The 16243-nt window shown below is 42.6% G+C and overlaps 1 protein-coding gene across 1 annotated transcript in view; it reads right to left on the reverse strand.

Moving 5' to 3' along the window:
* LOC144685624 (uncharacterized) overlaps positions 1 to 16243 on the reverse strand; it is a 163640-nt gene that overhangs the window by 15747 nt on the left and 131650 nt on the right. The window contains exon 4 of the mRNA XM_078550338.1: positions 4589 to 4683. Coding sequence (XP_078406464.1) covers positions 4589 to 4683 — 95 coding nt within the window. The remainder of the gene's footprint in view (positions 1 to 4588; positions 4684 to 16243) is intronic.

The raw sequence follows: 16243 nt of genomic DNA on the forward strand, positions 1-16243 counted from the left end.
ATTCCCTGAGCCAGGAGTGCGCTTTTTCGCAAAATGCTGCCTCAGGGAGATCGGCCCAGGTTTGAAACATTAAATAAAGATGAGAAAAAAAATTACTGACGTGTCCCCTCATGTGCCACTGTCACATGAGCTGGGACATGTCAATTTCTTTTTTGTTTGAGGTTTCATACAAATTTTAATAACCTCATGAAACCTCATCCCACCTGTGGATGAGGTTTCATGTCTTTTTAGAAGCCCACCTGGGCTCCCAGCCTGCCCACCAACCTTAAGGTTGGACTGGTAGGTCCATTAATCACTTTAATTACTTTTTTAATGGTCTTAATAGACTTTACACAGTTCGGTGGCTGTGCGCCCGTCGAACTGAAAATCTAAATGACGCGGGGTGATGACAGGACACACACCCAACCTTACCCCGCGTTATTTTACATGTCGGCGAGTGGGCCCCGCCCCCACTCGCCAACCAGAAAATACTGCCCGTTAGATCTTAGAATTCCTTCTTTCCTACAGACAACCTCATCTCCTTTATACAGATTTCTCCCTTTTCAATATAAATCCCATTGTCCCAATATGTCTTTGTAACTCTACTTTTCTAATAATAATAATCTTTCATAATGCCAATTTTATCAGTAAGCTTTGGGAAAAATAAGCACACTGTTTGGCTTCTTCTGGCCAAGTGTCACATGTCACCCTCTCTTTGAAACTTAAACTAATCTAATTTATTTAAAAATACAAATGTTCCCTTTACACCTCAGATTCTAAAACTTCACCCATGTTTACCTAGTTAGCATTTCAAACCTAGCTTCTCTTCTGACACATCAAAGCCTTCAGACCAGCTGTCTTTAACTCAATTAAGTCAAACACACACACACACACACACACACACGCATATACACGGACTATTCTATTGTTCACTATTCTTATTTTATAATAAATTCTAATAACATTATGAAAATTATTATATTTTCCTGACAGAAGCTCACAGGTCATTAACTTTATTCAGTACAGCGCTTAGGCCACTACCTGTTCTCTGCATCCTGATGGATTGAAATGCCAGAATCAGTGACAGCAAAGCAAGCAACGCATCAGCTAACTTGGTGATTTAGCTCAAGACATGAAGGGAAAGAGATAAATAAAACATGAGAAAGCTCATCTCCGATATAAAGTTAATAGAGCTTGCATGATAGAAATTTATAATCTTCTGTTAAGTCAACACACTATTAAATTTAACACAAGTATACTCTTAAAATGAGCTGGCAGCATAGCAGAGGCAGCATTCAATTCTCAATCAATGAATCTGATTGATTTTACCATTAATTCCAAACACTTTTTTCTGCATGGGAGAATAAGCTGATAAAACAAAAATTCTGCGCACTTATATGGGCCAAATGGTCCATCCATTAACAAATGGCCCATTGAAGGGTGTTAAAAATCTGTGCTGGTAAACACAGTGGAGCTGAAACCCTCTCCCAGATCAAGGGTCCACAGCGGGTGAATTCACTGGCGGCATTCAGAATTTGGGATTTTGCTCCATTTTCTTTCGATGTATAGAAGATATTTCCTTGGGTGGGAGGGGCAGATCCAGAAATGAGGTGGGGGGCACAACCTTAAAATTCGAGCTGGAAATTTAGGAATAAAATTAGGAAACACTTCTTCACACCTCTTCTATGTACTGTCTTCCAAAGGGTCAGGGATGCTGGTTCAACTGAATTTTTTTCCAGGCTGACATAGTCGGATTTTTCTTAGGGAATGGTATCAAAGGATATGCAGCAAAGTTGGGTAAATGGAGTCCAGTGGTCAAATTTTCAACTCATCAGAAAAGGCTGAATGGCCTCCTCCTATTTTCATATTCCAGCCCTTTTCAACATCTGTCATTACCTGTCAAGCTTAACAATTACTTGACTCCCTCAGGCCCAACTATCATCGTTTAACAGCACTTCCACATGCGTGGCAAAAGAAATAGAAAATCTATAGTCACAAAATATTACCAATAAAGCAATGATCAACACCTGATAGTATGGAATGGGTTATTACAACCGCATTTGAGCATTTTGGATGTAGATATCAATTTTCAAAGATCTATACAAGGTTCAAAAAGATAATGTAGGCCAGTTTACTCTGTTTACTTAGTTGTACATACCAGCATCTTAAAACTTGGTCTACCTCGTATTCCTCAGGGACACTGCCCAGTACTGACTGAACTAACCAGTCAGAAAGTGTTAAGAGATTCAATCTGTATGTAGCTTTTGAGTTCCACATTCCATATTAACTTCAAATGGAGTAAGTTTTCCTCTTTATGTCTCATTCAGATCTCAAATTTGGACTTGTTAATGGAAGGACGGTTATAATGAACACAGATCTGATGAATTGATGAAAGAACAAATGGACAGATTTCTGCCCCAACAGGTGGGCATGCAAGTTTGACACCTGGGCAGGAGACAAATGCAAATTATCTGGGAGACTCCTGTATGTAAACTGAAATGAGTGGGATGACCTGGGTGAGTGGAGAATCCACTTCCCATTTTTATTAATTGTTTAAATGCATGAAAACAACTCAAAACAAAAGCTAAAAATGAAAAACAAAATGCTAGAAATTGGAAATTAAAAAGAAAAATGCTCCAAACACTTAGGAGGTCAGGCAAAGAAACAGATTAATGTTTCAGATCGATGGCTTTTCAGCAAGTTTTAAGGAAGTACAGAAAGATGGAAAGGCATGAAGTGAGGAAGATAGGAGTCTTATTAACTGACAAAGGGGATGATGGTATAAGGCAAAAGGGAGTAATAATGGTGCAAGTAAAGATATGCCTTCCTTCTTCTTCAACTGCATTTCTGCTGTCACCTCTTCCTCTCCCTTTTAGAGCCACAATTGGGCCCTCCTTGTCCTCACTTTCTATTCAACCAGCTTCCACTTTCAACAGATTATCTTCCACCAGCTTCAGTGTGCTGCCACCACTAAACGCATCTTCCCCTCCCCTTTCAGCATTCTGAAGGGACCATTCATTCCCATGGCGACAGCCCGGTCCACTCTTCAATCACCCTTAACACCCATTCCGTTTCCCACTGCACCTTTCCATGCAAGTACAGGAGATGCAATGCCTGCCCTCTCATCTCCTTCCTTCTCATTGCCCACAAACACAATTCCAGATGAAACAGCAGCTTACTTGAGCTTCTTTGAATTTAATATGCTATTTTTGTTGCTCATAATGTGGCTTCCTCTACATGGGGGGAACCAAACACAGAGTGGGTAATTGTTTTGCCACCATGACTCTGTGCTTCTGGTCACTTGCTATTTTAATTCTCTGTCCCACTCCCACTCTGACCTCTCTGTGCTCAGCGTCCTACATTGTAGCAGTGAATCTTAATGAAAACTCAAGGAATAGCTCCCCATCTTTCAATTAGGCACTTTTCAACCTTTCAGACTCAACACTGACTCTTCAACAATGCCAGGTCATGAACATTGCTTCCATTTTGTCAGAAAGCAGGTGCTGAATAATGGTTCTGCTATTGTTATTTACAGCTGCTCTACTTACTTCTTTTATGATGTTACTTGTTTCTTCTTCACTGTTCCATCCCCTTTTTTCCTCGCACCATCATCCCTTTTGTCATTTAATCATTCGTATCTTCCGTCATATCACAGACCTTCTCTCTTAACCTTTCTTCACCTTCACCTCACTCTCGTGGCTTCTGTAGTTGCTTAAAAACTGTTACATCTCTAAACGTTTTCAGTTGTGATGAAAAGCCATTCACCTGAAACATTGGCCTGAATTTTACAGGGCCTTTGGTTAAGGGCTCAGATGCAGGAAGGTTGGAAAAGTGGCCATGAAAGATATCAGATGGTGCACTCGATGGCTTCCTGCCACCATTCCATTTGCCAGTGGCAGCAACGCTGGCAGACGACCCTATCACCTGGAACCCAATTGAAGCATTTAAGTTGCCAATTAAGGGCCTTGTCCCACCTCCGCTAATATTTTACCAATGGTGGGGAGCACTGCCACATGGGGAGACAGCCATGCAAGCCCTGGCGTGTTCGAGAGGTGGGCCTCTCTTTTGATGATGCTTTGGCTTATGAGTAGGCCCCCACAGTGGCAGCAGCCTCCACCACGGCATCGGTGCCACATGCCACAGTGACTAGCCCCGAATCCTCTTCACAGCGGCTTGCCTGAATGGCCCCAGCACCCCCAGACCCTACTTAAGCTACTTTGAGGGCACACAGCCACTGATCCACCCTCTTCCTCCAATGCAGCCGCAGTAGTGGCCACCATTAGCAGTGCCGCTGCAGAGCTGCCAGCCCTCTTGAGAGGGGTGGGCCGCTGTACTTAATAGGATGGCAGCCCGGGCGGCAGCCAATCAATTTGTTATCACCAGTAAAATGCGGCCCGGACCCCATCACCCGCCAAAGCAGGATCGTCCCTGCCTTTGGCCCTGACAGCAGAACCCATGGTATGTCTGAAAAATCCCAGCTATTAACTCTATTTCTCCCAAAACAAAGACGCTGCCTGACCTGTTGAGCCTTTCCAGCATTTTCTGTCAAAACTATTTCTTATCAGTGGGTGTCTGTTTGCTGGTACAAGTGAAGACCATGCTGCCTCACCATGTTTGGAGCCTCCTCCATGTCCAGGATCTGCTTGCGACCTATGTCCGAGTCACAGAGACGGCCAAGTGCAAATGCAGCACTTGTTCCACAACCTACAGTGGGAAATAAGAGAGAGTTACGTCCAACGGAGCTAATTAGAAATTATATCTTCTGTTTTCTCTTTCACAAATTGTGCTCATCAAGATGAAGTGTGTTAGAATTGGAACAGTTGGCTAACTTCAGCTTCTCAACGGTGGCATCAAGGACAAACAAATCAGGTGGTGTAGAGAATGGAGGCAATTCGATGGTTTAAAAGGATCTTCTTGTCCACAGTCCCTTTCTCTCTCTCTCTCCCCCTCTCTGACTTTCTAGTCTCTCTGTTATATCTACACAAAGATGGTCAATGCTCCAATTAAACTTTCCTTCTTTGTTTCCCCAAATATGCTAGCCCACGTGACCTTCCTTCTCCATGTGTTGAAATGTGGGCTTTTCCCACTATTTCTTACTTTGTCTCGTTCTTTCCTTCTCAGCACCATGGAGCACTTACCCTCCACTGTTTTTCCTTCCTCCGAACCCTTACAAGCTTTTAAAACCCAATTGCAGTCTCGTCTAATCAGTTCTTCTTGACTTCCTTTGATTTCTCCCTAACACATCAATATCCTCGCAGTTTCAAGCAATTAGCCCTTTTTTTTAATGACTTAACTAACTCCTGCTCAGGGTGTACAGGCTGATAGGTGGGGTTAAGGGAGATATCGGTCTCTTTAAAAAGGCTGACATGCTATAACAAGCCGAATGTATTTTTTAAACCAGACAATACACTAATAATCAATTAGCACTCTCGCCTTTGGATTCAAAGGTTATGAGTTCATGCCCTGCACCTCAGGAATTGAGCTCATCATTGGTGTACAATGCTGCATTATCAGATGTGTCATCTTATAGGTGAGACATTAAACTGTAGATCTCACCAGCTTCCCATGGGGACATTAAGATTCTTTATAATACTGCTGAATGAAATTCAGCAAGTGTATGTGTCATCCTGGCTAACATACCTCACCAAAAAACAGGTTAACTGGCAATCAATTTCATTGCTTTTCCTCTGCATCAGAGTCTAGTGTTCTCCATGTAATTCATTTTATGAAATCACTTGAGATGTTTTCATTTACTATTTAATAAAAGTAAGAAGTTCTTGAACTCCAAGATTACAGAATTGCAGTATGGGACCTAGTTGGTCACTCAGCCCTAATGAAAGGAGGTTTCTTCCATGCATACCATGCTCTCTACATAACTGGAACACAAAGTCCCAGAGTGGCCAATCACGCAGGCTTGACCATCTCTCTCCAAGTTCAAAAATCTCTGCACACACCCAGCTCAATTTTGAAGAAATAAGATCAGGTCATGGCGAGCATAGGTAGGTACAGCTCTGGGGAAAAAGACCTTTTGCAATCCCACATCTAATCCCAAAGATTAAAAACTGCTTTTAATGGCAGCCTAACTCACAAATCTCTTTCTATGCATTCTTTACTCTATAACATTCTCTTTGCCTTGGTTAATGTATCATTGGTAAAAGGGTTAATTTAGACAAGTGGTGAAGGTGTAAAGTTCCAACAAACATATCCGAGGACTGTGACCTGCCCAAATTGGAATGTTCCTGTAAGGAGATGCTATGGTCATTTCCATGAAGTCCCCTTACCTTATCAAGGCTTTAACTTGACATTTATTTTCTAACTATTAATGGTTGTGTTTTAACTAAGGCTTTTCCTTCCATGTGAAGATAAGTTCCCCCTTATTGAGATCCTAGGAAGATAGGAACAGAAGTTGACCATTCAGTTACCACAAGCCTTTTCCACCATTCACTTAGCTCGTGGCTGATCTGTATTGCAACCCCATTTACCTGACTTGGTTCTAAAATCTCTTAATACCTTTCCCTTATAGAAATCTATGAATTTCCCTGTGTAATATGCTGACCCTAGTCAGGAAGGATAAAAGAACCTCTGCCCCTTTGGGTCTAGGAATGTTGCTCCATATGAGACTACCAGAAACTTTGCTTGTGGAAGCCGAAGATGATTGAGCCATCTATTCTTCTCTCCACATGATCTCTCTCGGCTAACGTCTCCCATAAGGTCAGGGACTCACCATGTGGAGAGTGTGAATCCACAATTGTCAATGTATCCCTGCGTTGTTCCATAACACACAAACTACACCTTCCATTGACAATAACCATGTCTGTGGCGTTGCTATAGAAGCATAAACAAGCCAGGCCGTGCTAGCGCAAGCTGTGTGACCCAGATTGGTGTTATTCAATCATACAGCGGCTGGGTCAGAAAGATAGCTGAAGAATTGTCTTCAGCATTCTATGAATCGGACCATTTCAATAAGCTTGGAGGCACACAATGCCAACCTATTATTTGTCTCCCAGGCAAAACATGATTTAGACAATGGAAACGCTAAGATTGTTGCTAGATTTATGCTGCCGCCTTGGTAACTAGTTCTCGAGCTGCTGTTTTATCTCAAGCCTTCATCCAGTATGGCCTTCTCCCAAGTGCATCATGACCCCAAGAGACTGCTCATGTTTCTGGCGTTAACCTCCCTTGTTGTTAATTGATTTAAACAGCCTTTGCTGAATGAAATACTTAATACCAAGGACAATAATTCAAGCATATTAACTGCCTACTCTGCACTAGTGCTACTGTAAATCCTGAAGCCAGCCCCAGAAAAAAATGGCAGTTTAAGTACCTTCATAGAGGGTATTACCGGGGAAAGAGTGCAAGTGCAGCCCCAATATTATTCCAATTACAGTGACTGATGTGAGGAAAGAAAATGCAGAGCTCCCAGGAAATGCAAGAGATGTGGCACTCCTGCTCTGCCCATTCCTTTCCATTTAAGGCATCACAACAGAAAGCCCCCAAATGAAAAGGGGTGCGAAGGACATTAAGGTTTGACAGTGCACTTTTCAACTCAGTCAAAGTGAAGTAAGCTTCTTAAATTCAGGAGAAAGCAGCTCCCAGGCAAGTAAAATCTGTTGGAGAAGGGAATTCCCACCAGAAATTCCACAGGGCAGGTTTTTTTTTTAAATGACTGAGGAGTAATTTATGGTTTAGTCTTAACTGAAATTTCATACTGTAGCTTCAAGGTATTCAAGAGTTAACAAGAAAAATAAAGCAATATAACAGGGTTGTGATACGGGGAATGATAACCAGGGTGTCACAGGAAGGGACAGAATGTGCACCAGCAAATACGATCAGAATAGTGGAAAATGATAAAAAGAATTAAAAGTTCTTTATCTGAATGTATGCGGCATTTGTAACAAGATGGATTTTTGATAGCAGAAGCTTAAGTAAGTATGATATGACAGCCATTACAGAGACATTACTGCAAGGTATCTAAGGCTGGAAGCTGAATATTGAACGGAATTTGACATCTTGGAAAGGTAGAAGGAAAGAAAAAGGAAGCGGGGTAGCTCTGTTAATAAAGGATGAGATCTGTACAGTAATGAGAAATGGTCTTGGCTCGGAAGATCAAAATATAGAACCAGTTTGAATGGAGATAAGGAATAGCAAATGAAAGAAGTCACTGGTGGGAATAACTTATAGGCCCCCTGATAGTAATTACATTGTAACATAGAGTACAAATCAAGAAATAATGGGGGCTTATAAGAAAGATACTGCAATGATCATGGGTAATTTTAATCTTTATACAGATTGGACAAATCAAATTGGTAAAGTGCCGTTGAGGGTGAGTTCATAGGGTGTATTCAGGATAGTTTATTAGAACAATATGTTCTGGAGCCAAGCAGGGAACAGACTATTTTAGACCTGTTAATGTGCAATGAGACATGATTAATTAATGACCTCATAGTAAAGGGTCCTCTAGGCAAGAGTGATCATACCATGAAAGAATTTCAGGTTCAGATTGAGGTTGAGAAAATTAGGTCTGAAACTAATGCCTTAAAGTTAACTAAAGGCAATTTCAAGGTATGAAGGCAGAGTTGGCTACCGTGGACTGGGAAAATAGTATACAAGGTAAGGTGGCAGAGAAGTAGTGGCAGACATTTAAGGAGATATTCATAACTCTCAACAAAGGTGTATTCCATTGAGAAAGAAAGACTCTACAGAAGATTGCACCATCTGTGGCTAATTAAGCAAGTTAAGGATGGTATCAAATTGAAAGAAAATGTGTGCAATGCTGTGAAGATTAGTGGTAGGCCAGAAGATTGGAAAAATTTTAGAAGTCAGCAAAGGATGGCTAAACAAAAAATAGAGGGAGAAATTAGACTTTGATAGAAAACCAGCAAGAAATATAAAATCAAACAGTAAAAGCTTCTACAAATATATAAAAAGGAAGTGAATAGCTAAAGCGACAGATGGTTCTTAGAGACTGAGGCTGGGGAATCAATAATGGGAAACAAGGAAATGACAGAGGCTTTGAACAAGTACAGCAAGTCCTCACTTAAAGTCATGGTTGCATTCCAGAATATCACAAATTAAATGAAATGACTTTTAAGTGAATCAATGTTAAAGCCGGAGTTAGGTTCCTGTGGGCACTTCTCACCCAGGAAAAAAAACAACGTACACGTTGAAATACTGTACCATACATGTGCAGCGGTGTGCATTCCTAGCCGAAACAACTTGCAAAATAAAATGCAATACTAAATATAAAAGTAATACAATATACAAACTAAACTCTTTTCAAAAAATTATAGCAGTTGCCTCAATAAACAGTACTTTTAGATTGAGCAGCCTCCGTCTTGTGACAGAAGTTGGTTGGTGCAGTTAGCAGCTGAAGTCCCCAGCTACCCGCACAGATCAACGTCTGCCACTAGATGGAAGCCAGCAATCAGTGCGCATTCAGGAGCGAAGCCAGGAGCAAAACGAGATGCAGGAGCAGCAGCCACTGAAGACCCCAAGGACTCAGGTATGATCAGGGGTCTGGAGGCAAGGAGGGGAGTAAGCAAGGGGAGGGTAGTCAGCAAGGGCAAGAGGCATGGTAGGGTCTCAGCAAGGCCGGGAGTCGGCAAGGCAGGGGTGGAGGGGAGCAAGAGGAAGAGGGGGCTGAGGGCGGGGGTGGAACTACTGCAGGGAAAGGTCAGACAGGCCACAGAAGAGGAAGTCTGTCGCAATTGATGTTAAAGTGAAACTGGCAATGTTAAATGGATATATTGACATTACTTTATTAACAACATTAAAGTGAAATAACATTAAGCGAGTCGATGTTAAGCGAGGTCTTACTGTATTTTGTATTTGTTCTCATTGCTAAAAGACAGAAAAAGCTTCCCAAGAATAGCAGCAAATCAAGGGGCAAAGGGGTGGGAGGAACTTAAAGCAATCACGATCACTAGAGAAAGAAAAAATCCCAGGAAAACTAATGGGACTAAAGGCTGACAAGTCCCCTGGACCTGACAGCTTGCAGCCTAGGGTCTTAAAGGAAGTGACTATAGAGATAGTGGATGTATTGGTTGTAATCTTCAAAAATCCCCTAGATTCTGGAAATGTCCCAGCGGATTGAGAAACTGCAAATGTGGAATCTCTATCCAAGGAAGGAAGGAGACAGAAAACAGGAAACTATAGGCCAGTTAGCCTAACATCTGTCATTGGGAAAAGGTAGAACCAGCAGGTAGTAACATGACGTTTAGAAAATCATAAAATACAATTAAACAGAGACAACATGTTTTATGGATGGGAAATCATGTTTGATAAATTCCAGCAATAGTACTGAAGACTTGTGCTCCAGAACTTGACACACCACTAGCCACACTTTTCCAGTACAGCTACACCACTGGCATCTACCCGGCTATGTGGAAAACTATCCAGGTATGTCCTATCCACAACAAGCAGGACAAACCTAACCTGGCCAATTACCACCCCATCAATCTACTCTCGGTCATCAGTAAAATGATGGAAGCGGTTATCAACGGTGCTATAAAGCCACATCAGCTTAGCAATAACCTGCTCACTGACACCCAGTTTGGGTTCCGCCAGGGCACCACATCCACAAACATTCATTCCCTCCACCACTGATGCACAGTAGCAGCAGTGTGTACCATCTACAAGATGCACTGCAGGAACTCATCAAGGCTCTTTAGACACCACTACCATCTAGAAGGACAAGGGCAGCAAATACATGGGAACACCACCACCTGGAAGTTCCCCTCCAAGCCACGCACCATCCTGACTTGGAAATATATCGTCGTTCTTTCATTGTCGCTGGGTCAAAATCCTGGAACTCCCTCCCTAACAGCACTGTGGGTTTACCTACACCACATGGACTGCAGTGGTTCAAGAAGGCAGCTCACCATCACCTCCTGAAGGGCAATTAGGGACGGGAAATAAATGCTGGCCGGGACGCCCATGTCCCACAAATGAATAATTTTTAAAAATTATTAGGGTTCTTTGGGATGTAAGATGCAGGATGGTTAAAGGGGAACTAGTGGTGTTTTTGGATTTCCAAAAGATATTCAATATAGAGTGCCACATATAATAACTCATGGCAATGTAGGTAATACCTTAGCATCGATAGAGGATTGGCTAACTAATAGGAAACAGAGTCAGGATAAATGGGTCATTTTCAGGTTGGCAAACTGTAACTAGAGGAATGCCACAGGGATCAGTGCTGAGGCCTCAACTATTTAAATCTACATTAACAACTTGGATGGAGAGACCGAGTGTATTGTAGCCAAATTTGCTGAAGATACAAAGATAGGTAGGAAAGCAATTGTGAGGAGGACACAGGACTAAAATTCTCCCATCCTGAATCGGACAAGAATGGAGGCAGAACCTCAAAACAAAATGGCCGCTGAGCAGTGTGACTGAAAATCCCACCTCTGTTTCCGCATTTTGCCATTTTACCCAAGGGCAGGGGAGGGAATGGGCACTGAACACTCTTGCTCCTATTAGCAACCTCCTTGACAATACAGCAAGCTCATGGAGGGCCTGTCTCTGGAAAGTTTTCCGATTTCCTGCAAGGCAACTGGGGTTCCACAGCCATCATGTTTTACACCAGTTGCACGGAGACAGAAATGTTTTTTTTAAAAAGCTGAGTATTTTTTCATGTACTTTTGATCACTTTTATCTTTTTAATTCAGACATCTGCTAAGGTTGGCAGTTCTGAGGTCAAATTGTTTATTTGGGAGATTTATGGGCTCTTGAACGCAATCCAGCTTTTTAATGTGCTTATAAATACTAGAGAGCAACTGTATAAACATAGTTAAGAGGGATATTCCTGCATTAGAGGCAGTTCAGAGAAGGTTCATTAGGTTGAATTCAGGGCTAAAGGGGTTTGTATTATGAGGGAAAGTTGATCAGGTTGGACCTGTACTCATTGGAGTTAGGGAGAATGAGAGGTGATCTTATATAAAAACATAAGATACTAAGTGGGGTTGACAGGCTAGATGCTGAAAAGATGTTTCTCCTTTTGGGAGAATCTAAAACTCAGGGCTACTGTTTCAAAATAAGGGGTTTCTCATTCAAGATGGAGTTGAGGGAGAATTTCTTCTCTCAGAGGTCATTGTTCTTTGGAATTCTCTACCCCAGAGAGCAGTGGAGACTGGATCGTTGAATTTCAAGGCTGAATTAGACACATTTTTGACCTACAAGGGAGTCAAGAGTTATCGTACGGAATTCAGGAAAGTGGAGTTAAGGCCACAACCATGATCTTAATGAATAGAGAAGCAGGCTCAAGGGACTGAATGGCCTATTCATGCTCCTATTTTTTTTAATATTCTTGTGTTCTTAATACTGAGCATCTACTGACTCCACATCCAGAGATCCCAGGCAAAATGTACTGGCAGAGATTTGTCCATACCATAGATGTCAAGTCGTGTTATATCCCCCGGTTATACACCAGCTCCTGTCTTACAAATAGCAAAAATCTTTCTAAAGATGTGACAAAATTCTTATCTGCTTACAATCAACTGTTCTGAAATGGTTCCACCTCTGAAGCACCTTGTGAGGTTTCAATATGTTATTTAAATACATGTTGCTATTGTTAATTGCCATTTAATATATTTGTAGAGGCTTTAAGGTCAATCTTACAAATGCACATTCCCATTGCCGAAGCTCACCTGCTGGGAGCTCAAACCAAGATTTTTCCATTTCCTAATGGATGGAAAGCATGCAATTGTAAAACGTATCCTGTAGCATTGTAATCAATCTTTCAACCTGACAGTCATGCATTCGATACTTTTTTCCGCAGTTTCTGTCAAATGAGTAAAGTTGTACACAGTTGAAAGCAAAACCAAACTATCCTACCATACATCTTATAAAAGATGTTAGGTTTCCATTTTCCACTTCAGACGACAAGCTGGAAGCCCCAGGAGCTTCATTTTTAGTACTAGATGTCACTTGAACTCCTTTATCAGGTGAGCCTCACACACCGGAACAAGATACAGAAACTTTCCATTAGCTGCCTGGCTGCTATCTGAGGCAGGAATAAACAATCATTTTCAAATTAAGCATTTTAAAAATATCCAAAAAATATTGGATTGCTAACCATTCAGCAGAGATCTGTTGATCAATACATTAACCACCAGAACACAACAATTAATCTGCAGCTTTACAATCAAATTTGGGTATGCAGTATTTAGGAGCATAGGAACAGGAGTAGGCCATTCAACCCCTCAACCCTGCTCCAGCATTGAATTAGTTCAAGGCTGATCATTTACATCAGCACGGAAAAGCGGCATTACCTCCATATCGCTTTATGTTATTAATCACCAGAAATCCATCGATTTCTTGTTTTGAACGTGCTCAATGATTGAGCTTCCACAGCCCTCTGGGATAGAGAATTCCAAAGATTCATCACCCTCTGAGTGAAGAAATTTTTCCTCAGCTCAGTCCTAAATGGCCTGCCCCTTATTCTGAGACTATGTCCCCTGGCTCTAGACTCACCGGCCAGGGGAAACATCCTATCTGCATCCCTGTAAGAATTTTGTAAGTTCCAATTAGATCACCTTTCATTCTTCGAAATTCTAGAGAATATAGGCCCAGTCTCCTCAATGTCCCCTCATAAGACAGTCCCACCACCCCAGGAATCAGTCTGGTGAACCTCCATTGCACTCCCTCTATAGCAAGTAGATCCTTCCTTAGATAAGGAGACTAAAACTGTGCACATTACTCCAGGTGCAGTGTCACCAAGGTTCTATACAATTGCAGTCAGATATCTTTAGTTTTGTATTCAAATCCCTTTTCTCACTCAAATCCAATATTTCTTGGATATTTTTTAGATGTTTACCTTGAAAATGATTGGTTGTTCCTGCCTCAGACAGCATCCACCAGCCAGCTAAAGCCAAGTTGCTGTACCTTGTCCGGCGTGTGAGGCTCACCATTTTGTATGATTTTGGGAGGAAAAAAAATCACCTGATCAATAAGTACAACCAGAAAGTATTCAAGAGGGTATAAACCCTATCTCAGTGCACTTGGCACCATTTCAGCCATCATACTCTTTAATATGAACAAACAAAAATGGCAACAAGGAAAAGAGCAGCTGGACCATTGAATCTGGTCTGTATAATCTCAGTGAAAATGAACATCGCGATCTCCAATGCCCCTTCCTCCCACCCACCAGGATCTACATGACCTCCTGGAGAGGCAAGAATCTTTGTAGTTGAGGTAAACTAGAGGCTGGATTGGGAACGGAAAGAGAATGACCTGGAGATCCCTGAATCCTTGAGGCGGGTAGCAGGAGTCATGAAATTTTCCAGCTCGACACGCCTGCCTTGGGAGAAAGTGTCTGCAAAGACAGGGTTTTCGTTCCGGGTTGAGGGGGTGGGGGGGTGGGGTTGGTGGGGGCGGGTGATAACTGGAGCTGGGCCCACCACCCCCGGAAAGAGCTTGGGGGTAGCTACAGGAACTGCCGGGTATCAAGGCAGCCTGGTTAAAAGGCCCGCCTCGGTACTCTGGGACTTCATCCCAGTCATAACAATAACAGTAAACAAAAAGACAGCCCTCACCCCAGACACACCCTCACCCCTCACAAACACTCCATGCCCCATCCATGCCAACTCATGTCACCTCATGCCTCCCACACACACCCCGATGGCCAACCTATGGCCCTCCACCCAACTCCCATAGCTCTTCCTACCCTCCATGTCAACCTATGGTGCTTCCGTGCCCATTCACCCAATATCCACTCTGTACAGAGCCAGGCCTCAGTATGCATTCTTGGCTGAGAGCCGAGACATCTATTAATCTGTTGAAACCGCTGCACCAAAGGGAAAACATTGCTTGACTGACAGTTCTTATTCTCTGATCTATTCTGCTAATTGCATGATGTTTATTTACACATGATTAAGAGTTGCAAAGTGCTCGTGGTTTCTGCTATTGAAATTTAAAAGGCCTGAATGATAGACACTTTTATAGGGCTGCAGCAAAAGGAGATGCATTTTAAGAAAGTAGAAAGTTATGAATGAATTACTGTTTTTTTAAAGCTTTTCCACACATGTTTTTGTTAGTCTGGATGAGGGAACCTTTTGAAAGATAAGTTCAAAAGGTCTTACGCATGCACCCTTGCCAACTGTTGCCCCCCAACTCCAATGGCCCCTCATACCCTCCATGCCCACCAATGGCACGTCCATGCCTATTCACACAGTATGCAAGCTATGCCAACCAATGGACTCCATGAAAATTGCAGGGTACTAGGAAATGCCTATCCCTGCAATGGAGCCAGCCACGTTGGGAGTGCTGGGAGCAAGCTCGCAGCCTGCACCAGCTTGCACCTTTATCCTGTGCTGTTGAAAATTGGGAGAACCAGGAATAAGGCCGTGAATCCCAGAATCGGATCCCGGCTGCCATTTTTAAAGGTCTGCAGCGTCTACCTGACTCCAAAAAAATCCAGCCCAAACTCTCTCCAGTTACTTGAATTATTGCATAAATTAATTTCTACCTTTCACTGGATGAAATTCCTCTTGTTACAGAATGCACTATTCTGTTGTTTTCTTTCTTCATTCATGGGATATGGGTGTCGTTGGCTAGACCAGCATTTATTGCCCATTCCTATTTGCCCTTGAGAAGGTGGTGGTGAGCTGCTTTCTTGAACCGCTTCAGTTCCTGTTGTATAGTTACACCCACAGTGCTGTTAGGGAGGGAGTTCAAGGATTTTGATCCAGCGACAGTGAAGGGACAATGATACATTTCCAAGTCAGGATGGTGAGAGACTTGGAAGGCAACTTGCAGGTGGTGGTGTTCCATATGCCTGCTGCCCTTCTCCTTCTAGGTGGTAGTGGTCGTGGGTTTGGAAGGTGTTGCCTAAGTAGCCTTGGTGAGTTTCTGCAGTGCATCTTGTAGATTGCACACACTGCTGATACACTGTGTCAGTGCTGGAGGAAGTGAATGTTTGTGGATGGGTTGCCAATCAAGCGGGCTGCTTTGTCCTGGATGGAGAAAAGCCTCTTGAGTGTCAGTTGAGCTGAACTCATCCAGGCAAGTGAGGAGTATTCCATCACACTCCTGACTTGCGCCTTGTGAATGGTAGGCAGGCTTTGGGGAGTCATGAGGTGAGTCACTCGTCGCACGATTTCCAGTCTCTGACCTGCTCTTGTAGCCACAGAATTTATATGGCTGGTTCAGTTCAGTTTCTGGTCAATGGTAACCACCAAGATGTTGACAGTGGGGGATTCAGTGATGGTAATGCCATTGAATGTCAAGGGGCGATGATTAGATTCTCTCTTTTTGGGGCTGGTCA

Source organism: Cetorhinus maximus, chromosome 10 (genome assembly GCF_964194155.1).
Source record: "Cetorhinus maximus chromosome 10, sCetMax3.hap1.1, whole genome shotgun sequence".
Classification (NCBI taxonomy): domain Eukaryota; kingdom Metazoa; phylum Chordata; class Chondrichthyes; order Lamniformes; family Cetorhinidae; genus Cetorhinus; species Cetorhinus maximus.